This window comes from Nesoenas mayeri (genome assembly GCF_963082525.1).
Source record: "Nesoenas mayeri genome assembly, chromosome: 3".
Classification (NCBI taxonomy): Eukaryota; Metazoa; Chordata; class Aves; order Columbiformes; family Columbidae; genus Nesoenas; species Nesoenas mayeri.
In genome coordinates, this window is record NC_137544.1 from 89650557 (window position 1) to 89675920 (window position 25364).

General features: G+C 40.7%; 1 protein-coding gene across 1 annotated transcript in view; it reads right to left on the reverse strand.

Annotated features, from left to right (window-relative positions):
* Positions 1-22210, reverse strand: part of LRFN2 (leucine rich repeat and fibronectin type III domain containing 2) — a gene marked incomplete at both ends in the record, with an annotated part of 41766 nt that extends 19556 nt beyond the window's left edge. The window contains one exon of the mRNA XM_080342534.1: positions 20838-22210. Coding sequence (XP_080198660.1) covers positions 20838-22210 — 1373 coding nt within the window. The remainder of the gene's footprint in view (positions 1-20837) is intronic.
* Between the last annotated feature and the right edge of the window lie 3154 nt (positions 22211-25364).

A 25364-nucleotide genomic window follows, 5' to 3' on the forward strand; every position in this document is an offset into this window, starting at 1 on the left:
GAATCAGCTGCCTGAACTAGATGTTGGAGCTCTGTGGAACAGAAACCTCTTCTGAGGACCCAGGAAGTCTCTTTGTGTAGGTTGTCAACTACACTCAACTTTTTTGATAAACAAAACAGAAGGCGTGTGAGATTGCCAAAATGTGAATTGTAGGAGCTCTCAGCTACACACCATAAAGTTATGTTTTGAAGTTTAACAGAGCTTTTCTGGACTCAGAAAAATCTCCCATAGTTCTCAGAAGCTGTGGTTTATTTAAAAAAATATATTAAAATGAAGTAATTTTATTTGCATCTTTTATTTTTAATAAGACTGCTCACAGGTTCAAGAAAAAAAAAATAGCCTTTTCAGCTATCCATTTTCAAAAGCAGAGCTTAGGAAGCTTTTTCTTCCTGCTTGTTTTTCAGTGAAAACATTTAAAATTTTAATGGAATAGAATATTATTTCTTACATATGGTATAATTTCACTTTGGGGTGAAAAAGATTTGCAGTTGTTTGAGTTGTTCTACCTATAGATATTTAGAATTAGAAATGGCCTGATTAAGAAAAGCTTGAATATTTCTTTGAATAGTCATTCTTTGCAAAGTTTTGGTGCTTATCCAAATCTGACTGAACAGCAATGAATGGATTTACACAGCTTCTGAGGATGCAAAATAGGAGTGGAACCTACAGAAAAGGCTGTTCTTCTGTTTCCATTCCTGGTCTGCTCTACAGCAAAAGAACATACCTAGTGGTACCTCTGTGCTGGAGTAGACAAAATGCTGAATTTTTAGAGAACTGAGTGTGTTAACCCATCATTGGAAGCAATATTGCATTTCTTGTCTCTGAGTTTTCATGACAGATTGCTTCCAGCTCTGATTATCTCAAGTGTAGCTGCCATTATGTATATGATAGATACCTGGATCAGGAATATCCCGTGTTAACAGACAAAATCATGTCCTAACTGTATGTTCATCTACCTATGCTCAGTAAAATAATTGTTATCATAAAAGGTATCTCAAAATAGTGGGGTGAGAAGAGAGAGCATAGGGATAAGCAGGCAGATCATAAAACACAGTCCTAAATGATTTATCTAGCAGAAACATTCAAACAAAAAAGATCTCTGCACATCAAAGTCAGAAGTCGTAGTTCTCATAATCACACTATTTAACAAAAAGTCTCACAAAGTCTCCAGCTTAGTAATTGTGAATAGAAAATAAAGCTAAAGAAATCTCAGTTTGATCATGCAGTAAATAACAAGTGGAAAAAGAGGATCCAGTCCTGACAAGTAGTCTGGTAAGAATTACTAGCTTAGCTCTAGTCAGATCTTGATTTTTAACAAAATACATAGGGGAATAAAGTCAAAAGAAACAGGGATTGCATTAAGCGAAGTTACATTTATTTCACATTTGGGAAGGGGTAGGAGGAGGAAAAGTAATTTATTTTTTTTTTCCCAAATTGATCCCTTTGCCCTCATGCACCTTTTTACGTGTTCACATGTCACCTTTTCATATTGTATCTTCCATCTTCATTCCTCTGACTTTTGATAAATGTTGTGCAGCTCTCTGCCTTTTTGAGCTGTCATTAAAACAACATGTAAGAGACAGCACTGCAGATATACAGCAATGCTTGTCACCTGGTCAGTTATGCTGTCACCGAGAAGGAAAAAGACAAAACATCATGCACTCAAAATTGAGCAAAACACCTGAAAATCCAAGAGGTTTGTTGTTTCACTGAACTGCAAACCTTAGTAGGGAGGGTTCAGCTGGGATGGGACAGGTGATGGAGAACAACTGAAAAATATGATGGCTTCCAGGACACAAATTGCAGCCGGAGGTTTTTGGCTCCTGCAGCTGCGGCTACGTAAGGCAGAGCCTTTCAGTTTCTGTCCGTTAGAGGGATTCATTTCTCAGCCAAATCATCTCCTTCCTGAGGGAGCTTGTGTAGCCTGCACAAATATTTTGCATTGGTTGTATGTCTTTTGGATCGTGTGCTCAAAGCTCCTACAGGCATTAACACTACATGCATCTAGCAAAACCTTGGTATTCTGACAGAAAAGCTGGTCGCATATCTGAAATGAAACAAGTTTGTAGTGTTCAAATAGGGCTTTGTGCTAGATTGTGAGGGGTGCTCTGCTTCCAGCCCTCGCTCTGCTACCCCACTACGCCCTCTGCTCCTTTCCTATAGACATGTGTTCCTTCTCCTTGTACACCCTGACTGTCCCTGTCCTGGTTTTGTTTAAAACAAGACCAGTTCTCTTCCAGTGAATTTTCCATTCAGCTAAGCTGTTGTAAGTAACTGCACTTTTCTGAATTTGGCTGCACATTTTTTCTGACACAGTTCGCTCCAGAGCTGATAACAATGGCAATAGTATGTAGAAGAGCCCCAGGTTTAGACTTATTGCTATGGCAGCCAAGGCTACCAATAAATTTTGCACATCCTGTCAGTGAGAGGGGCGTGTTTGCAAGGAGGGACAGACAGAATAGGTGACTAAAATTGACCAACTAAGTATTCCATCCCATACACATCAGGCATCATATAAAAGTAGGAGATCAAAAGGGTCTCACTCTCTTTGACCATGGCCGGCATCTGAAGAGGACCCTGCCAGTTCTGCTTGTGATCCTAGGCCTAGTTCCAGGCTCTACATCCCTGAATCCATTTCTGGTTTACTGTGGAGTCCAGCCCAGGACTGTTGGGTACCTGCCCTGCAGCCACTGGAACAATGCCAGCTCCACTGCGGCCACCACTGTGCTACTTCAGGGAATTCAAGATCGGTTTTGTGTATTTTGTATTATTTTCTATAGTTATTAGTAGTGTTAATAAAGCATTTTTAACTTTCTAATTTTGTTTTTCTTCGTTTTCCTTCTATTGCCTTTCCTTAATGGGGAGGGTGGGGGTTTAACAGAGAGCATCTGCCACAGTTTATTGCCACCCTGCATTAAATGACGACTGTCCCTTAGCCCTGCAGGGGCTGAAAGTGGGGACAATATGCAGGGAAGGAAGACTTCTGTGGTGAGGGGAGAGAAGGCAGAGTGAATGTGATGAATTTAGGAAGCTTTGCTTCCAGAAGAAGAATAAATGCCCAAGTGGCATGATGTATGGTGGGGATGGGGCTGTCACTCTCAAAACTGTAATACCACAAAGAGATCAAGAGAAACATTTCCACATTTCCAATTGAAATACTTTTAAAGTTTTCTTTCCGTATGCAAACAAAGCAACTGTTATGGTGAATTTTCAGCCTGATTCTTGACAGAAACAGATGTTGCAATATTGGAATTTCCCATGAGACAGATATTCCAGGGTTTTCGCCATTTTAAACAGGGCTAGAAAACAAACCAGGAGTTGATATATGGTTTTCTTTTTCATAGCCATTGCAGAGGCAGGTGGTTGGAGGATGTGCTAGACAGATGTTGCACACGACTGCAATGACTGTGAGACCAACTAGTGTGGATATTTTTTTTCTTCTTAAATTAGTTTTTAAATCTTCTTCTTGTTCAATGTAAGGAGCAATCAATTACTTTGTTGTTCTGTCCCATTATACAGCAGGTTAAGGTTTGCTTTGGGTGAACTGAGGCACAAGCATGAAAATTTCCCCAAGATAATATCTCATGTTTGGGAGCTAGTAAATGTGACCTGATTTGAAAAGGAGCTTTCATTTCTTTTGAGTAAATGCTCCCCTGTCCTCAACAAGCTTAACCAGAGTCAAGTAGAACAGAGGAAAATGGCAGAAGCCAGCAAAACACTTGCAGATCGTGTCCTCAGGGTATTTTGTGAATTAGGAAGAAGTACTATGTTTCTATGGCTTCTCCTGGACTTGGTTTGCTACCCTAAACAAGTGGAAAGCTTCTGGACTGAAATCACATAAAGAGGGGTAGAAAACAGGTTTTAATCTGGTGCAGACATATCCAGTTTCACTAACTGAGGGACATGAATCTTAGTAAGCATGTTAATCCAGTCTTGACTGGGGAAGTATGGGGACCAGTAAACTGTCATGAGGTGAGTCCTCGAGCAGAGCTGGAAACTTCTCAGCACCATGCAGCTCTAAGGACACAACTGGCCCACGTTGAAGAAGAGCACGATCCTGACTGAATTCATAGTAAATGCAGGTTCCTAAATGTTTCATCAAATCCCTGGCCTTGTTACTGTGACTAGCCACGTCTAAGGCATGTCAAGAAAGAAGAAAATTTTCTACAGCAAAATCCCACATACACACAGTGAAAACAGTAAGACAACAAAAAATCTTACTGAGACTGCTCAATACCATCTTTGATAGCTGAACAACATCTAGTGATGCTAAATGGACAGCTATAAAATAGTAAGGAATGGAGAAGTGTGATAGGCCATTGCCACTACAAATTTACATGGATTTGTCTAGGAAGTTGTAGGACTTTGCTGGGGTAAGGCACCACTGGAAAAAACACACATTACAATTCCACATTGCAACAATATAAATTTTGCCAGCAACAGGAGAAAGATTTTTATACTGACAAATTAACCTTGCTAAGGAAAATGGAATATTTTGTTTGGAGATGCAAAGGCCAAATTCAAAAAGCCTTACACTTGCTAGATAAAATGTGTCTTTTAAATAAGTTAAAATGAAGGTTAAAATAGCTATATTATTGTTGTTTTGTTCTGCACAAAATGCAAAATATCAACCAAACTTTGCAGGATTTTTTTTTTCTGTCAATATGCTGTTCCCAGGAGCATGCCACCTCTTTAGAGTGTTATTCCTTTCACTTCATTTGGAAAATCAGTATATTCGTGAACCTCAATGAAACCAGTCACAAACACTTGTGTTGTCACACAATTAAATGCCAACAAAATTTTAGGAGAAAACACAAATGGAAGATGCTTAAAAACACCTAAAGAAAAGGATTTACTCTGAAAAATACTCCAGCTGAGGCATAATTATTTAATTAAGCCACATCCAGTATAATTATCTGCTATGAGAAAGCCTAAATGGGGAAAACAAAGAGACAAGGTGAAACAAACAACAGTATTATGTTTTAGTGGGGGAAAAAAAAATAAAAAGAAAAAACAAACATCAAACTGCAGATGTTTCCATTAAGAAGAGTTTGTATAGCACAAGGTCTCCCCACCTCTTCATCCTACTCCAGCCTTGTGTTGTACAAAAGTGCCATACTGACCCCTGAAATGGGGCTGTAACTGTCCCTCAGGCTTTTTTTAACACTCTTCACAATCATAAATCCTGCTCCTAGTGTTTATTTAATCCTTTCCCTTTCAAATGGTCCATCACCTCTGTCTTGGTTTTGCTAAAAATAAGACCAGTTCTCTTTTAGTGATTTTTCTTCCAGCCAAGTTCTTCTAGGTGGCTGTACTTTTCTGAGTTTTAGCCTGCATATTTTCCCTCGGATGCTGTACTCGGTGCTGGTAAGAAGACCAATGGAATGCTGAGGAAGCTCATGCTTATATTTATTACTATGGTAGCCAAGAAAGACTGATAAGTTTTCCCATGTTCTATTATGACAGGGGTGTCTTTGAGGAGGGGTGGATGGAACAGGTAACTAGAACTGACCAACTGAGGATCAACTGAGTATTCCATCCCATAATTGTCATAACCACTATATAAGAGGGTGATCACGAGGGTCAAGCTTTCTTCAACCACGGTCGACATCTAGAGAGGACCTTGGCTGTCTGCCTGTGATCTACAGGCCTCAGGCACTGCAGCCAGTTTCAGGTTTGCTGTGAAGTCCCGCCCATGACTTCCAGGGGTCTGACCTGCACCTGCTGGAGCCACCAGCTCCGCACACCCAGCTCTGCTACTAGAGTGACGCCAACTCCACATTGAGCATTCAAAATTGAATTTCTATATTTTGTATATATTCTCTATTTATTACTAGCATTAGTAAAAGCCTTTAAAACCTTCCAACTTTAAGTCTAAGTCTCTCTTCCTTCTCTCTTATCTTCCCTATCATCTTTCCAATCTAAAGGTAAGGGGTGGCAGGAGGTAAGAGGGCAACAGGGAGCATCTGCCATCGTTTATTGCCACCTTGCCTTAAACCTTTACAGATTTTAATTGGTGGCCCGTACAGGGAACGAGACCGTACAGAGAGAGAAAGTGTACGGGAATGAGATAAGAGAAACCATGACAACCTCATAACATATTAGTGCGCTTGGAGAAAGAAAATAGAGTTTAAACTCCTAGCCATACATTCAGCCTTGTGTCCTCAATGTGATTCACATCCCCAAGCAAATCATACAGGTCCAAAGTGTCTGTCAGAGGTACTTCTGCACTGTTATTCCAGCAGAGAAATTGCAGCTTCACTGGTGTCCCTGAGGGTGCAGGAGGTTTGTCTGGCCCTACCCAGAAAAGATGGGGCTGTCACTGCTCTCTGCTCAGCCAGCAGCCTGTGACTGCAGCCACAGGGAGCTGGATGGGAGCAGCCAGGATCTGAAGGCAACTCCTTCCATGGTGACTATTCCTTCTGCCTGCTCAGAGAGCAAGACACAGTCATGTCATTGCCTGAAACAGCAACCAGAGGAGGCTGCAAGGACCAAGGGGTTGGGGAGAGAAGCAGGGGTCCTCTTGGCTCTATTGTCTGCTCAGCTTACATGATCATCTGGCTCCCTTTTAGGCATGAAAGGGAAAAGACACAGAGAGGCAGGATAATTTCAAGCCAATTATGCTCATTCTTTCTCCCCTCTCCCATTGCCCAGCCTTGGTAGTGCTGTTGAATTCCTCCTCATGGCACTCCCAGGCCATGAACCTCTGTATGCAGTAGAGGGAAGAACAGCCACCAGAATAGTGATCAATCCTTGCCACAGAGTAACAAAGCTGAAATTCTGCCTCTACATATTCAAATTCGTAAGACTCAAGTTCACTTGGACGTTGCTATCCCAACTCTACAGTCCAACATGTGGTTATGCTCAGGAATCACTGCTATGAACCTCTCTAATTCTGCAGCAGCTTTCTGGAGAAGAGGCACAGGCATCCTCCTCCCTCCCAGCAGTGGCAGAAGGACTGACTCATCGAGCCTGACTCTCTGAGGCAATCTGCCAGACAACAGAGTTGCTGGTGGGGTGCCATGATGCTGTCAGCTGTCCATATGTCTACTGGGCAGCTACTGCCTATGCAATCTCCGCTCTGAGAATAATTCAGAACATAATTTGGGATACCTCCATAAGAAACAATTGCACAATACAAACTGATTAAATAAAATAGTAATAATAATAATAATAATAATAATAATAAAAATAATAATAATAATAATAATGAGTTAGGCAAATAGCTCTTTTATTTGTTTTCTTGTCAAAATGAAAAAATTTATGAGGTAATAAATATGTTACAAAATTTAAACTTAGACAAATTCAAAATGATTCAAGGAGAAGGGGAGGGAGAACAGATGGGGAAATTCAGCACAAATTCACACCTAGTACTGGTTGTCTCAAACTATTCATCTCTGCAAACAAACTGATCTGTAAACTAGAAGCAGCTGAACAGAAGGGGGTTATGATATATCCTTACCTTGCTGTCTACAGGGATTTTCTGGCCACCCTAAAGCAGAGTTGTAGTCCCAAGTGGATTAAGCCCTTTCCCATGTGAGGATGTCAGGACTGGTATCTCTCTTGCCCAGCAACGCTGCAGCCCACTATTGCTGTGGCACGCAGCTGGTTTTGCTTCCACCCTGCAATGCCCTCTGACAAAGGCTGAAGCCAATTCCCATTCCCTTTCCAAGCAGCGTCACTTTGTGAGATTCTTGACAAATGCTCTGGGACCTAATTATCATCACACTGTGGCTTTGAGACTTCAGCAGAGCTGTGGCAATAGGACAGGTCAGCCTACTGGCTGGGTTGCTTTTTGTCTGCTATGAATAGCAGAATATTTCTTTTTAAGCATAGAAATTCCTCAGTTGGTTATATTTTCAAGGTTTCTTTAGTTTGCAGCAACCTGTTATCTTCAGTTAGGACTGGATTACCTTTGTGCTTAGTTTACATATTATTATAGATTACAGGGTACACATCTGTACTACCCTCATATCAGACTGTAAAACAAGACACATGTGGGGGAAAAAAGGAACATGACAATGAAATAATCCATATCATATTTTCAAAGACATCAATTACCTCACATTTTCTTTCTTTACCATTGAAAATTTGAACTATATTTCTTCTGTGCCATTTTAAGAACAACAACAAAAAAAAATACATTACTTTCTTGTAGTACAAGCTGTCATTAAAAACCTGTAAGTACAACGCTCAAAAAATTAGAGTCTGAATCTGATTTCTGCCTCAAGTTTTAAGTTCCTCAGTCTGAAATCCTCCTCTTTCATCCTTTCCTTTTTAGAGCATTAACACAAAGACTACTCACCATCAACATTTCAGTTAAAGCCTCAAAATAGATTTTAATGAGAAACAAATGTTGTGTTCACCTTGAATATGATCACCTGAAAATAATGATTTTTTTCCTCACTCTGCGTGCATATATTTTGCTCAGAGAATCTGGCTATTACAGGTAAATCCAAAAATATCCAGACTTGTAAGAGCTAAAGCTAAATATCCAGACTTGAAAGAGCTAAAGCTAATGAAGACTTACTATATAAGGTATTTAGTCTTGTATATTCTTTTTTATTTTTTCCAGTGCAGTGTCTTTTTCAGTTCCGTATTTTTCAAAAGATGAGTCTTAAGTCGCTTCTTTAAGGAAAAAAACTGTATCATTGCTTTCATATTTTGGGGTTAACCAGTGCAATCACTGTACAAAAAAAAAGTAGTTTATTCTGAAAACAACCCAATCATACAGGCAGAAAGCCTGGTATGAGAGAGAGAGCATATAATAGGAAATTCAGAACAAGCAATTAGATAGGTGAGTCTGCAGCTACGACAGTGAAATAAGGCACTAGCTTTTGACAGTATTTGTAACTGAGAGTTATTCTGTCGCTGCCAAACTCCTAGTCCTGTTTTATGGATTTGATAGGCAAAATAGTCCTAAAAAAAAAATTAAACATAATTTCTTGCATGAACCCCAAAACAGTGTGTGCAATCAGAACCCAACTGGTCAGCACTAGAGAGACAAGGAGTATCAGGAACCTGCTGCAGGAAGAGCAGGTGCCTTCCTCCAAGTCCCTCTTACCAAAAATCTTAAATAAAAGACAGCTTTGAAATGGGTAAAAAGGCTTCCTGTGACTTCAGAGGGGAGCAGTATAGGGTATGGTGTCAGATAGTCGGGGAGGCAGGAGCTGTCAAAGTGCCCCATCTCACCTATGCAAGACCTGCAGCCTGTGTGTCAGCAAGCAGGAGTTAAGCAGAATGATCTCAAACTGACAAGGCAGATTTTAAGAACTCAATATGTCTTAGGAATTCAATACGCTTTTAAGTTTTTCTTTTGTATTTATAACCCTCCTGCGAAACACCTGTGGATAAAAAAAAAAAAATCACCCTTTCCTTCAAACAGGTAGTTTTCAGCCTTTACTTTTACTATAGGGTCACAACTCTTGAATGAGATTTCTTAATAGTCTGGAGATCACCTAGATTGCTGGTGTCCCAGTTAAAATGAAGGATGAAGTGAGGGGAGGGAGGAAGTTCTCAGATACAGATTTAGAAAGGCTAGGAGTAGTTGTCATGCTCTATGGTCACTGATACTTTCTTCATGTCTCCTAAAAGGACCCAAATGCCACTTTGAACTCAATGAATCAGCACTGGAGAGACAAGGAGTATTGGGAACCTGCTGCAGGTACCACCTGAAGAAGTGAAAACTCAGACATCAAATGGAGCATCTTGAATGCTTAAATGTACACTAATTATACAAAGAGTGGAGGAAATCAAGCCTCACTGTTTTCACCACTGCTTTAAGCAGAAGACACACCTCTGTGTTGTATAGGTACATGCTTACAGTGAAGCCTTTATCTGAGCTTGATACTGTTGAAGATGCCTTTCCCAAGTCAAATGGGTTTATGACCTACAATGCTATATTTTCTCCCCAAATCATGACATTACGAGGGGAAATTATGAGATTTGAAACGTGAGGAAGGACTTTATTAGGGACACACTGAAACCTAAATCAAGACTAGTCCCAGCTGTGATTCTGTAGGCATGTTATTTTTTCCACTGGCTTACCAAATTACCTTGAGCAAACTATTTAACCTTCTTCTTCCTTCATATGCCTCTCTAGAAAATAGTGGTAATCCCTAAAATGCAAGATTTTCAGTCTGAACCAAAATCCATCAGAGTCAGTTGTGGCTACTCAGTTCTGAGGGCTTTGAGTCAAACCTTCAGTCAAGCATTTGATCAGTTAACATTTGTAACTACTAGTGCTAACTATTACTGCATGACCACAAATGGCATAGAAGGTTGTTACTGTTCAGCAGTGAGCAAGTGGCAGTAGTTTTTTTTTTGCACAGAGAAGCACATGAGCTGCTCTAAGTCTGCCCTAGAATTAAAATAGGAAGGATAGTGATAACTGTGCAGCTATTTGCTGGCTTCTTAATATTCAGGAATTGTATGAATCTGAATTTGTTAAAAACTTCTCATTTAGAAATCAAGTCTTTGAGTCACCTAAAGCTTAATCAAAATCTTTTTTCAATAGACTGTTTTAGCATCAGATGTGTAGCTGGTTATTCCAACGATGGGTGGGGACAGCTCCTGGCATTTGGGTTCAGAGCAGCAAAGAGAGGGGATATGGCAGATGTTACAGGCAAGCATTAGCTCATACCAAATTCCCCTCAAGTAAAAATGCTGAGCCTTTGATGAGCTATATAAATAATTCGCAGCAGAGATAAAATGGGTGTACTGCTGTCTTATGCTGAAAACCTATTCTGATTTCCTTTCCACCCCATGCAGCACCCCTGGCTGTGGTAGGGTTACTTCCCAGCAGTGCAACAGGGGCTGAGAAGAGAATCAAGTCTCTTTGTATTCAGCTCCTGAGGCAGAGCTCAGGAGCAGAGTTTCAGCATACAAACTCTCCACATTCCTCACTAAATGTTATTTGACTTTGAAGGAAATGGCAATGCCTCCAAGCCAGTGAAAGGTGCTGTCCTGCCCTCCTCTGCTTGCTCTTCTCTGCTCTGCTGGTGCACTGCAGGGTGGGCAGCAGTAAGGCAAGTGCCCTCTCACATGCCCTCACATACATCTCACATACTCATGTAAAGGGGTGTATCTCCTGGAGGGATAAGTGTCCACTTACTATTTTGCATTACTGTGGCAGTTATCAAGCAAGAAAATATAGGCTTGGGTAGCATCTGCATGGTCTTCCTCTGCCCATCATGAACCTGACTGGCTCTGACCAATGGATTTCCCATAAGTTCCTGTACAAGCATGAGGCAGTTGGTAGTTTGTCGCAACAATCTAGGATGACTGTAGTGACAATACTAAGATTTACATCTATTTTAATTCTTGCTTATTTTTGTATTTGTATTATATTTATGTTTATTTTATATTATATTTCTATTTTCCACTTCATTATCTAGCAATACATGTAACTTTTCTCATTTTCACCACATTTTCTTTCTTATTCAAAGTTTTCTCACATTGAAAGAGGAGGAAGAAAAAAACAAACACAAGTTGAAAAACAAACAAATAATCAAATAAAAACAACACTTAAACCTCCTTTTCCATGTACTTCCCTCATCAAGAAATATGGAATAAAAAGAAAAGGCTAGATGAAATCTTTTTCAGCAGACACAATTAAAACCCCACAGTCACAGAATATGTACTTCTGTGAAGTATCTTCTTCCTTATGTCTGACACCTTTCAGCAAGCCTGCACTTGCTGAGAGTCCTCTAGATGTCAATGCACACCACAGCTGCAAACCACTCTCAAATGACCTGAAGCACCAAATGTCCATGTCAAACTTTCCTCTGCTCTGCTTGTATAAATTTTACTTTCCTTTAGAACTGTGACTTCACGTTTTTATTTTTAAACGGTTGCTGTCTCAACCTGTCAAACGCAAATGATTAATACATCATGATTCATGTGATGTCCTTCCTCTCAATTGCTGTTTTATTCAGTGTTTAAATATATAAATGCTTTGACAAAATCAAGGTTTGTATCCTGAATATGATGCAACTGGAATAGCTCAGCTCACATGTTGAGGCTGAGGAAGAGTTTTGCACTAGCTGTGGGCCATGGAGGAAGGTCAGTGCCCAGCAAGATTAGAGACAGTTGAAACAGAAAAAGGTGTAGAAGAGTGGTAGGCATTTGCCTGCAAGTCTTCATTTGCATCAACCCACTATCCAAATCACAGAATCACAGAATCACAGAATCATTGAATGTTAGGGATTGGATGGGACCTCAAAAGATCATCTAGTTCAATCCCCCTGCCTGTGCAGGAACACTTAGATGAGGCTACACAGGAATGTGTACAGGTAGGTTTTGAATGTCTCCAGACTAGGAGACTCCACAACCCCCTGGGCAGCCTGTTCCAGTGTTCTTTTACCCTCACTGAGAAGAAGTTTCTTCTCAAATTTAAGTGGAACCTCTGTGTTCCAGTTTGAACCCATTACCCCTTGTCCTACAATTGGTTGTCACTGAGAAGAGCCTGACTCCATCCGCATGACACTTACCCTTTATATATTTGTAAACATTAATAAGGTCATCCCTCAGTCTCCTCCAAACTAGAGACCCTCCTCCCTCAGCTTTTCCTCATATGGGAGATGCTCCACTCCCTTCAGCATCTTTGTTGCCCTGCGCTGGACTCGCTCCAGCAGTTCCCTGTCTTTCTTGAACTCAGGGGCCCAGAACTGGACACAATACTCCAGGTGTGGTCTCACCAGGGCAGAGTAGAGAGGAAGGAGAACCTCTCTTGACCTGCCAACCACCTCCCTTCTAATACACCCCAGGATGACATTGGCCTTCCTGGCCACAAGGGCACAGTGCTGACTCATGGTAATTCTGCTGTTCACCAGGACCCCTAGGTCCCTTTCCCCTACACTGCTCTAATAGGTCATTCCCCAACTTATACTGGAACCTGGAGTTGTTCCTGCCCAGATGCAATACTCTACACTTTCCCTTGTTATATTTAATTAAATTTTTCCCTGCCCAACTCTCCAGCCTGTCCAGGTCTCTGGATGGCAGCACAGCCTTCTGGCATGTCAGCCACTCCTCCCAGCTTGGTGTCATTAGCAAACTTGCTGATAGTACACGCTCTTCCCTCATCCAAGTAATTGATTAATATATTGAATAATACCGGCCCTAGTACTGACCCGTGAGGCACTCCACTAGATACGGGCCTCCAACTAGACTCTGCCCCATTGACCACGACTCTCTGGCTTCTCTCCTTCAGCCAGTTTGCAGTCCACCTCACTACCCTATCGTTCAGACTGCACTCCGTCAGTTTAGCTGTGAGGATGCTGTGGGAGACTGTGTCAAATGCTTTACCCTTATCACAAGTAAGGGTAGACATTTTGGCCTTTCAGAATAAATTAATCCTCTGCCTTTTCTAAAATTACCACAACTATGTATTTCTAACTTTCCTCAGAAAGAAAATGATGTAACCACACTTTATTACAACATCAGGCTGTTGAGATTATTTGCCCTAACAGCAACAAGGCAGAGCTTCCTCTGTTAAGTGGAAATGCTGAAGTTATTTTTTGTTCATAAAATGGAGTTGCACTATCACCCGACTGCCAAACTGCAGATAATATTTAACTGAGAGGTGACAGGATAGCAGTGGTTTGTGGAGTGATCTCCGTTCAGCCAGTCTGCAAAGCACTTGCAGTAAAAGGAGCTATGTAAATGTAAATCATTACTATATTGTTTAAGTAATCAAATCCATGGCACCATTGTTTAAATAAACTGGAGACATGGAGCCATTTATTCATACTTTAATGCTTAGCTTGTCTGCTACTTAAAATATATATGGAAAAAGTAAGCTTTCAGAAATATATAAAATATCTTTTTTTTTCCAAGTGCTGAATTTACAAGCTAGAGAGACTATAGCGCTACAGTAATTCTTAATTTGTATGGTTGTTTTTATCACTTTTAGTGTGAAATACCACAAAATAAACCAAACCAAAATCTCTCATAAATCTATGGCAGTGTTACATTTCAGATGCACATTTTTAAGCAGCTGCATCATTGCTTTAATTCAAAACACAGCCAGCAGGCTCAGTGTGACCTGGGGAGTTCTACAAAACACTTGCAGATTTATTAATCTTTTGAAACAGTGGTGAATTTATATATTACACCAATGCCTGATGGCCAAAACTGAGATTTGTTCCCGCATAAGGTAGGGTGTCCTTTACAGAAAAAAAGACACAATCTCTGTCCCCAGCTGCCTTACTTGCATTCAAGTGTTACAGTTATAATGCTCCATCTTAATCATTCATAACTTTCTGTGTTGCTGCAGACCACACAATGACTTCAAAGTAAGTTTCCCTATTAATTTATGTGGGCTCCCGCTTCCACGATATTTTCTAATGTGTTTATGCCTATGAGGCAAGGTAGTGTTGTCACCTCAAGTTACAGGTGGGAAATGGAGGCCCAAAGATACTGTTTTCCAAATTTCATATTTTGGTTCAATCCTTTTTTCAAAATGAATTAACTATGCGAGTTCTGAAGTTGCACTGACCATAAATCTGATTCTCTTAAATATGTAAAACACATCTGAAAGGAGAATCTAGACCAAGAAAAATGGACACTTAATTTTCCCAGGATAGGTAAAATTTCTGTGATAGAGCAGGTCTCATACTGTTGTTTCTTTAACCCTGAGTCTAAGGACAGACATTGCTTTGCAGACCTCAGACACTGGGCACCACTGAAAAAAGCCTGACTCTGTCTTCCTAGACCCTCCCTTCAGGTATTTGTACACTTTGATGAGTTCCACCCTGAACTTTTTCTTCCCCAGGCTGAACAGTAACAGCTCTCTCAGCCTTTCCTCATATGTGGGGTCCTCCAGTTCCGTAATCTTCTAAGTGGCTCTTTGCTGGACTCTCTGCAGTATGCTCATGTCTCTCTTGTACTGAGAAGCCAGAACTGGACTCAATACTTCAGGTGTGGCCTCACTAGTGCTGAGTAGAGGAGAGGGATCACCTTCCTTGACCTTCTGGCAACACTCGTCCTAATGCAGCCCAGGATACAATCAGCCTTCTCTATGGCAAGAACATATTGCTGCCTCACGTTCAATCTCATGCCCACCAGGACCTCCAGGTCCTTTTCTGCAAAGCTTCTTTCTAGCCAGGTGTCCCCACCATTTCTGGTGCATGGGATCACTCCTCCTCAGGAGCTGGACTTTGGATTTCTTTTGTTGAAAGTCATTGGGCTCCTCTCAGCTCATTTCTCCGGTTTGTGAAGGTCCCTCTGGGTGACAGTATGACACTGGTCTATCAACCACTCCTCACAGTTTTGTGTCATCACCAAAACTGTTGAGGGTACACTCTGTACCATCAAACAGGTTGTTAATGAAGATATTAAATAGGATTGGATGTTAAATACGTTGTGGCCCAGTATTAACTCTTTGTGCATACTGCTAGTTATTGGTCTCCAACTAGACTTTATGCCACTGATCACAATCCTCCTGGCTCAGCCTTTTGGCTAGGTATAAATCCACCACAATGTTCATTCAGCCCATACTTCATCAGTTTCTCTATAAGTATCTTATGAGACAGTGCCGAAAGCCCTAGTGAAGTCAACGTAAACATCTACTGCTCCTGCCTTGTCTACCAGCCTAGTTATTTCTTTGTAAAAGTTTGTCAGGTTTGTCAAGCATGACTTTGGGAATCCATGCTGATGATTCCAAATCATCTTCTTGTCCATCATGTTCCTAGAAATAGTTCCCAGGATTAGTTTCTCTACCACCTTCCCAGGGACTGAGTTGAGGCTGAATGGCCTGTAGTTCCCTGGGTCCTACTTCTTGCCTGTTTTGAAGATAGGAGTGATATTTGGTTTCCTCAAGTCCTCAGGTATCTTTCTGAAGTGCCATGATTATTCAAAATTAATGGCCTTGCAGTGACATCAAGTCAGATCCCTCAGCACTCATGAGTGCATCCCATCAATTCCCACATATATCCAGTTTGCTGGATCGGAGCAGCATGAATCAAGGCTACATATTTCAGCCAAGGGACCTTATTATGTGTGGCAGTTGCACTCTTCCCGCCTCTGAGAACTGCTATGGCAGTTGCACTTCCCCACTCTGAGAACTGCTGTGGCAGCTGTACCTTCCCCTCTGCTTCAATGGGGCAGTTAATGGCTCTCTTGTGGGACTCGGAGTTGGTTGGACAGGGTCGTTAGCAGAGGAAGAGGGGCCCAGAGAAGCTGAGAAGCTTCTAGAATGCCCACAGCCAGATCTGATTAGACTATAAAATGGGGTCCCCAATGAAGATTCCCTTTGTGTGGTCTTCTCGGAGCAGCAGGTCTGTGCTGGAGCCTTTCACTTAGACTGGGACGCCGCCTAAAGAAACTTCCCAGGATTGAAAGCACCTCATCTTCTCGTTTGGGTGAGTGATAATCTGCTGTAGTCCTTGCCGACTAGGCAATGTAGTCCTTGCCAAATCAGGTGAGTGTAGTATCCTGGAGTCAGAGGGCTCTGGCTTTGTTCTCTGTGAGTGCATGCATGCAGGCTGTGGAACCTCATTATTCTCATTTGCTGAACCCCAATAATCTCCTCAACTGATATATGAATCTTTATCTTGTGTTATCGGAGTGCTAACTAATTGTATAAACCCTGTTTTGGTCGGTTCATTGGCTGCACTTTTCCAGCTAGAATGAAGTCTGTTTTGGAACTTGTTTTGAACCGTAAAACTGACTTTGGGGTCCCTCCACGACGTTATGTGACAGTAGTTTAAAAAAAAAATTACTTGTGATTCTCTCAGAAATTATAAGTTTCCCCTTTAAAAGGGGCTGCACTCATAACCTGTGTATATGAATGGAATACATAAATAGCAATCTATTATCTCTGTGGCTGGCCATGATGTGGCTTCATAATGCTACCAACAATTTATATTTTCTCCGTCCAAGGTAGCAGGGGTTTGAATGGTACAAAGATGAATAGGACAGTTAAAGAGAATGAAGATAAAAGAAAAATTAGACTGAAAAAGTGGCATAAATCACAAGAAGGAAAAAATACAAACATACACACACACAGAAAGGCAAACAAACAAAGAAAAAAAAACAAAACAAGAAAATGTAAAACAAGCTTTCCTCTCACACTACCTAGAAAGAGATGAATCCTGGTTCAGTTCCAGGTGAAACAATATCATTACCTTGACAGCAGTATTACTAAAAACAACACACGGACAAGTCAGAGTGAAAGAAAGAGCACACATCGGTGAGTAAAGCAATGATATTTGTCTGTGTGTGACACACTACCCCAGCACAGGCCCCTGTTGTGGGATGTTTTTCAATATGAGCACAGATCAAGGCTCAAAAAGGAAGTCCTGAGATACAACTAGGATTTAAGTGCATGCTCCATTAAAGAGGGAATATTCCCTTCTACTAATGATGTGGATAAGACAACATAGTGTGTCACCTCTGAGCAGCCTCAAGGTATTGATTTGGTGCCAGTGTTAGGGGTAATCATTGACCAAGCTGCCTCTTTGAGACGTTTGCACAAGCTATCACTCCATTCTCTTCAGCTTCTCCTTCTCACTCTGGGAAACCGTGTGGAGCCGAGTGCTGATCCAGGACCATGCTCATTAGATCAGTATCAGAAACATACATCCTGAATCCACTAAAAGAGATAAAAACCTGCTGCTAGCTTCAGCAGTGGCCCTGAGACAGCAAATACAAGGGAAGGTCAGATGGGGAAAGCAGACAAACAGCACTCCTCCCATTAATCCTCATTATGATGACACTGGTGTATCCAGAGCCAAACTTCAGATTCTGATACCATTTCACCTCAGTGAAATGAGGAGGCCCAACAGGCAACACTTGCCAATATCGTCGACACCTTTGAATTTTCATGGGGCCATTGCACCACATCACAGTCCTCTTTGCACCATCTGCAGCTCTTGCAAATTAGCTGGGGTGGAAGTGAGAATGGGACTAGTGCCCTGGGTAATGATCAGGAGAGATGTTAATATTAATGGAGAAGGAAGAAATTCTACTCTCACTCTTTTACTGTGAGTACAATGTTCATGAAAAATTCTTAGCAGAGAAAGCAGCAATTTTTTGTCTTTTGTGCATACAACATTTCTTACTAGTGAGGCAGGATTCCTTCAAACTGAGCACAGCCAGTGTGCCTAAGTCCTGGTATACCTATGTATCTTAACGTATATTAAGTGCCCATAATTTTAGCAGCTAGGCAGTATCACATCTCATTTAGCACATACACAACATTTTACAGAGCAGAGCATTGTAGAAATCCTTTTCCCTTAGGTTTTTCTACATGCTCATTGCTGTGATGTGCATCTGACCAATTAAAGCAAAACAGCTTTGGTTAATTAACTCGAAAGGACTGAATGGTTCCCTGGCTGAAAGACATAAGAGCTGGTTTTGATATTATGAATGTAACTGATTAACTGTCAGATGCTGGACAATTCAGTTCATCTTCCTATGCTTCATTTTTCCTGGGTGCAAAATGTAGAGGAATAAAATTTGTTTTCTTTGGTGAACTGTTTTTGGGAGCTGTGAATGAAAAGAGCTATGCATCATCAATGAATTCTCAAAAAGTTCCAGTGGGAGATTTAGGAAATAGCACTGTCCTACTGTGCTTCTGGAAAACTGAGTAAAGCAACAAAGGGCCAAAACCTCATTGAGAGTCAGAAGTGGTGACAGGATAAAAATTTAGGGTGCCTTACACCTTGACAGACACTTGTTCCTCTAGACCAGGCTGGCAAGATGACATGTTTCTCTCAGTTCTGCCCACATCACCCAGTTCTCATTTCTGCAGCTACTAGATTGTATATCTTCATTCTGCATTGTTTATTTTACTTACCCTGGCCATCCTCCTCCTCAGCAAATTGCCACATCCAATCACTCCCGATACCTGACAACCTCCACTAACTATCTTTCTGATTGCAAGGACATTCCTATTCACTGGGCCAAATTCACTGTATGGTGTCATGTGACTATACACATCCTTCAGACTATTTTTTCAGGCTTCCACTGGACTCAAGATCTTAAGCACCACTGAGTTTTTTGCCAAAAGCTTTGCCTCAGGAAAGCTGACATAACATATTTTCTTTCATTCTATTCTTATTACTCTATCATTACTTAGTTTTATCTTATCCTTTCATTCTACTTAACGCCACATAGTTGCAAGTCCCAAAGCTAACACAGCTTTTCCACAGTACATTAGCCAGAGCAAGGTAAATAATTTGCAGCTGCTAGGCGATTTGACCTTTTTTTTTTTTTTTTTTTTTTTTAATAATTGAGGAATGGAAGTGAACAGAACTGAATTTCCATAGACTTTTTCAGTATTTGAATAAATAACCTTTGGAAAGAAAATGTTCTTTGGACTTCTTTGTCAATATTTCTCTTTTTGGCAAAGAGTGGTTATGTTTGGGGAAGTTAAATCAATTTATTATTTCTGTTCTACAACTAATTGAGATAAAAGTATTTATGGCATAACATTTTTTTCATGTCAATTAAATATGAAGTTCTGAAAACAACTTTGAAATTAGATCTCATTGAAAAAACATCACATGAGTATTTACTACCTCTTGTTTTGACTTTCTCAGGTTAAAGAAAACTATGCTGTGGTAAAGAAAAATACAGCAAGGTCTGTTCTGGGATCCAGAGGCTGAGGTACCATGACTTGACTGCTGCCGCAGTCTCCTACTGACTACAGGCAGTAGGAGAAGAACAGAGTAGTTTGCAAGCCAGCATATAATAACCCCAAGCCTATCATGGAAATCAATGGCTTTAACTATATTCTAGCCAGAGATAGCTCTCAAATTATAGTCAAACCCCAAATCTCAATATTCCTCTACCAGATCAAATTTTTATTCACTGGCTTCAGGAAGCTTGTAAAGACATAGGAGTTTATGTGGTTGATTCTACTTTACCCTGAGATTCTAAATTTACTGGTAGCTCACATATATGCAGACTTCAGCTCAATGCATCTGATACCACTGCCTCTGTGATAAAAAGGCAGAAAAGGATGTTTTCTAGAGATTCATCATTAGCCTGAACATACTACATCAATCATTCTTCCAAGATAGAGGGAAAAAACAGTAACACTGTTTTCCTGTTCTATTAAGCAGTTTCCTACCCACTTTTAATCCCTAAAATATATTGCTTCTTTCTTTTTCATGGATAGGATCACTGCAAGAGTGACTCTTTTTTTACATCATTGAAAGCTGGAGGAGTCGTGGAATTGCAGGAGAATAATAAACATTCAGGGCTTGCTATTGAAATTATCTCTCTCTTCTTGCATTTAATACGGTATAAAACATTAAATGCTCCAAAGTTGTCGGCCATTACAGTTGTGTAAAACTGATGTTAGTGAAGTAAGAAATAAGCTCATTTATATAGGTGAAAAAACTCTTGCTAACAACCCCGAATCTTGAATCACAGAATAATTAAAGCCTGTGTTATGGGTAGACAGCACAAACTTCCTCCCACGTTGCTTCCTCTCTGTAGTATCTTTCAGTCCCACCTACAGGAGGTGGAAAAGGAAACTTCTGACTCCTAGCCTGTCAAGTTTTTCTTTCGTCGTTAAGCCTAGTAAGGAGGCTACCAGCTGTGGAACTATTTTTTCTTAAATTGGAAATTTTACTGAAAACAGCTGTTGTTAGGTAATGAATACTACAGAGATTAATAATGTATGATTTAGACAGAAAAGTGATGAATGGACCCACAGATAAACTGAGAGAAACAATGCAAATTTATCAGACACCACTAATGCTATTGGTGACAGTGGCAGTGATACCTCAGTTAAAAGTCAGATCAGTGACCTAAAAATAAAAGACTTCATATCCTGCTTTCCTCCCTCTGCCAGTATCAGAAGACAAAACAGCAAATGCATTTACCTGTAGATCAGGACTTCATCATCCGAGCAATTATACTGCAGCTGATACATTTTTACCCGAGGGGCTGACTTGCTCACTGTCCATTTGACCAAAGCTGAGGTAGTGGTCACATCTGATACCAAGACAGCCCTTTCAGGTGGGCCTTTTGTTTCTCCTCGGTTAGATTTGCTGGAGCTGGTGATGTCCGAGAGCCTGGATTTTGGTGGAGCTGCTCGGCCTGTACCATTGCTGAGATGGGGGAGCTGAACAATTGAGAGCTCAATCGTTGCAGTGGACTCTCCGGCAGCATTGGCTGCTATGCATGTGAAAGTCCCGTAATCCTTGGAAGTGGTAATAAGGATATCTAAGGTGCCATTGTCATAGACAGCTGTCCTTGAAGAGTTCCCAATGAGACGGTCATCAGGGGCCACCCAGTGAATGATGGGTGTGGGATCCCCAATAGCTTTACATTTCAGAGTGGCAGTTTGCCCTTCCAAAACCAGCAACTTGTGAGTATGTTGTGTAATAAGAGGAGGCTCACAAACGAATTCTTCCTCCCGCACATACCAGAAGTACCTTCCCTTCAAACCTGGAGGAGAAGCACAGGTTTCCATATCATCATCTCTGTCAAGTCGCCTTAACCAGAGTAGCTCGCAGTTGCAATGCAGTGGGTTGCCCCCAAAGCTCAAAGACAAAGGTGGAGAAAATGGGGTAACAGCTAATGGAATTACTTGAGATCTCGCAAATATAGGGTCAGGAGGGAGCTTCTGAAGTCTGTTGGATGTTAGATCCAATCTGGCCAATTTCTGAAGATCTGCAAACGTCCCCTCCGTAATATAATCTATCAGGTTATGATCCAAACTGAGCTGGTGCAAGTTTATCATCTTCCTTATAGATTCCCATGGAATGCTTCGGAGGTTGTTATAGGAAAGGTCTAAGTCTTCCAGTGTCAGCAAAAAATCCTCAAAGGCTTCATCAGAGATGCTGCTTAGCTGGTTGTTGTTTAAAATCAAATGCTGAAGGTTAATTAAACCTCTCAAAATATCCTCTCCAATGTCAGGCAGCCTGTTGCTGTCCAGATGTAAAGACCGAAGGCTCTCCAAGTCAGTGAAGGAATAAGGCTGTATGTAACTGATGGTGTTTCTGGACAAAGTAAGGTCAACAAGTCCAGACATATTAGCAAAATCCTGTCGGCTGATATTAATAATAAAGTTGCCCCCAAGTCGGAGTTCAACAGTCCTTCGATCTATGTCTAGTGGTACAAAAAGAAGACCCTTGGAAGGACACAAAGTCCCCAGTGACTCAGACAGGTTCTGACAGACACAGTATTTGGGACAAGCGTTGACCGTGACAGCCATTCCAAAGACCAGGATGCTGCAGAGCAATTTTTCCATGGTAAATCACACAACAGTACCTGCAAGAAATGAAAAGTGTTACAAGGAACATCAGCAGCTATGGCATAGTTATGTTTCTTCTTATGTTTTACCTACCATCTACTTCCAGAGAGCCTTTGCAGTGCCTCCTTTCAGGAATCACATCTAAAGTGGCCAGCATTCTGGGATGGGAATGTTAAGTGTTATTGCAACATTTTTCCCCACATAATGCATTTCTTTCTTAAAAAAAATGTGATTTTCATTCCAAATGCAAATGGGATAGGAATCCTTAGTTCTTATGCCGCATAACAGGATCTTGTGATTGATGACCTGTTTTCTCATTACAATTTTATAATTTTTATTAGGTAGCTGGTAGAAGACAAATCTTGCCATCAGGTGGCATGGCTTACTTAAAACCTTGAAAGATTTCATTTGGAACAGTGTCTGCTTCTTTGAGGGTAGAAGCTGTCTTATAGTAATTACATACTGCTGCATAATAATGTGGAATTAGTCTTAGGGTTGAAAGAGCTGATTTTATGGATAAAAATAACTGCATATTTACACTTCAGTAATATGGTTAGTAATGACCATGTAATTATCTGGCCAGTCCTGTGGCAAGTCAGTTCACTTGCCCACCCATAACAAAATACGTGATAAGCAGCACAGGAAGCAGAAATCACTTGCATAATTGTCACCTGGATTCACCCTGTGTTCAGTCAACCTGTGGGAAGGACAACATCATCTAGCTCCAAAAAGAAGACAGGCAGATGAAGTCTATGCTACCTTAGGCTCCTGACAAGCTTTCTGATGTCCTCATGCTAATACCCTGCCATCCTTTCTGTTGTAGTGATAGTGGTGTTCTCACATGCGTCCATGGTCCTCCTGTGCATCCTACCTCTTTCTCTTTACACCTCTCTCTCTCTCCTTTTTTTTTTTCTTTTATTTTTTTCCAGCTATCACATGTTTTTCCAGCTTCAACTGTAAGGTGTGTGTCTTTGAAGAATAAAAAATGTTTTACAGTCTGACTTGGAGGGCCAGTTGTGGCTGGGAGAAGTTGCAGCGCTGCTTCAGGTTTAAGAATATCTTCTTACATAGGTTTGCTGACCTTCTTTCCACACATGCAGGATATAGTTAAAATTGTTTTCTTTCTGTTTCTTCCTTGCGTAGACCCTGTCATCAATGAGACCCAAGGAATGGGCAGTTCATTCACTTCTAACCCTCATTCACCCTTTCAGCAAAAGTGCATATTGAGCTATATTTTTGTGAAGGGTCTCCCAGGCTTTTGTGCCAAGATGGTGTGCCCTAGTCTCCAAGTTCCTCACTTGCAGCAGTAGCTACAGGCACAATTCAAGCTATGATTTCCCATGGACAAATCTCCCCTCACTTTAACCTACATCACCCCCACCATGTAACTTTGCATCACTGTCCTGAGTCCTTGGTACACACCATATCCCTTCTGTTCATCTGCTTAGCAGTTTTTGGCACCTGTATTTCAAGAGCAGTCATGGCACAGTAAGACATGGGAAACTCTCATGTTTTATCAATTGCCCCCTTAGTGCCTACACAGTAGATGGCAGACAGTCACCAGTGCTGAAGCTGGGTACTTATTGCTGTATACATCGTGGGATAAGACGTAGTATCTCATAATGACTCCAGTAATTAGCACCACAAGGCCACTCAAACTTTAGCAAACATATGACACAAGAAACATACTTCACAAAAAAAGTCACATCACAATTATTTACACTTCATCACACAGCTCAAATGACAGTTACATAGACATTTTACAATAATTGAAAGAAATAATAAATGTTAGTTATTAATCTCCAAGTAACAGACACCAAACAGAACCCAAAATCTATCACTTCAGTATTTTTTTTTTAACTCTTTAAACAGGTCTTGATCCACCTCTCTGTGAAAGGAAGAACAAGTGCCCTATGTTCAGGGCTCTGCCCAAAGGTGGCTGGTTCACCTCCCATGTAACTTGGTTTGGTTTCCCCTCTATAGAACATGTATGATGACTCAGAAAGAAGGAGCCGTAGAAATACAAAATGTTATGAGTGCTGACCTATGCATAGTATGTTCTTTATGGCAAGGTTTTCTGCATGGTGAGATGTCAATAATTATATACTGTTATTGCTATTTCATAGGAGCATCTGTGTTTGCTGAACTCTGCAAACAAGATAAAAGCTAGATACTTTTAGAAAGGATTGCTTGAGACGAGTAATTTTACCTTCAATAGTAAATAAAAGGCTACTGAACAAAATGTTTGGAGATAGTAAATATGTTATTGATGCAAATCTGCAGCATACTTAGCAAAGAGCTATAAATATCCCTTATATTATTATCAATTGGTAGTTTACTAACAGGCAATTGGCTTTTGAATCTTAATTATAATTGTGTTCTGCAGCTTTAATTTAGTGTATTACCCTACCAGCTGAAATGATAAACAAAAAGCAGTTTAAAAGGGGGAGAAATAGATACAGTTAATTAGTAATAAGCCCTTTCATAACTTCTCCCTCATCTACATTCCTACCCTCTGAATATCTATTCAAAAATGTGAATGCACACTTACGAGAGCAGTGTCTCCTTTAAGTGTCCCAATTCTCTAACCACATTTTTTCCGGATGCTGTTAAATATCACAGTGCTTTGGGGAGATGGCTGACGCTAAGCACCAGAGTGAAAAGCGTTTGTGAAAAAAAAAAAATGAGGGAGGAACAGAAGTTAATTACAGAAAATAGGGACTGCAACACTGAGAGGAGGATGTGAAACAGGAGATCTAAATGGTAAAGTAAACCCTGATGGGAAAACCATCTGTGGATGGCTTGAAAGTGCATCATCTGCCTGTGTGTGCTTGCATGTATGCATGAAAAAGACACAGCAAGTGCAATTTGTGATTTTACCAGCAGGAGGACAAAACAGTAAAACCATACTAGCATGGAAATACGATAGCTGCTCTCATTCCAGTTACTAATGCATTTGAAGGTATTAATGTGAATCTCCATTGTCTGCAGAGGAAATTTCTATCCTTTGTGATTTTTGCCAGCATTGGTATTTCAAGCTTCTGAGCCTTGGGTTTCTCTACATGGTGTTCCTGAAGTGACCAGTTCACAACAGAGCAAATACGGTACAAAGCAAAAGGGCTCTTTATAGAACATTGGAGAGAACAGAGGT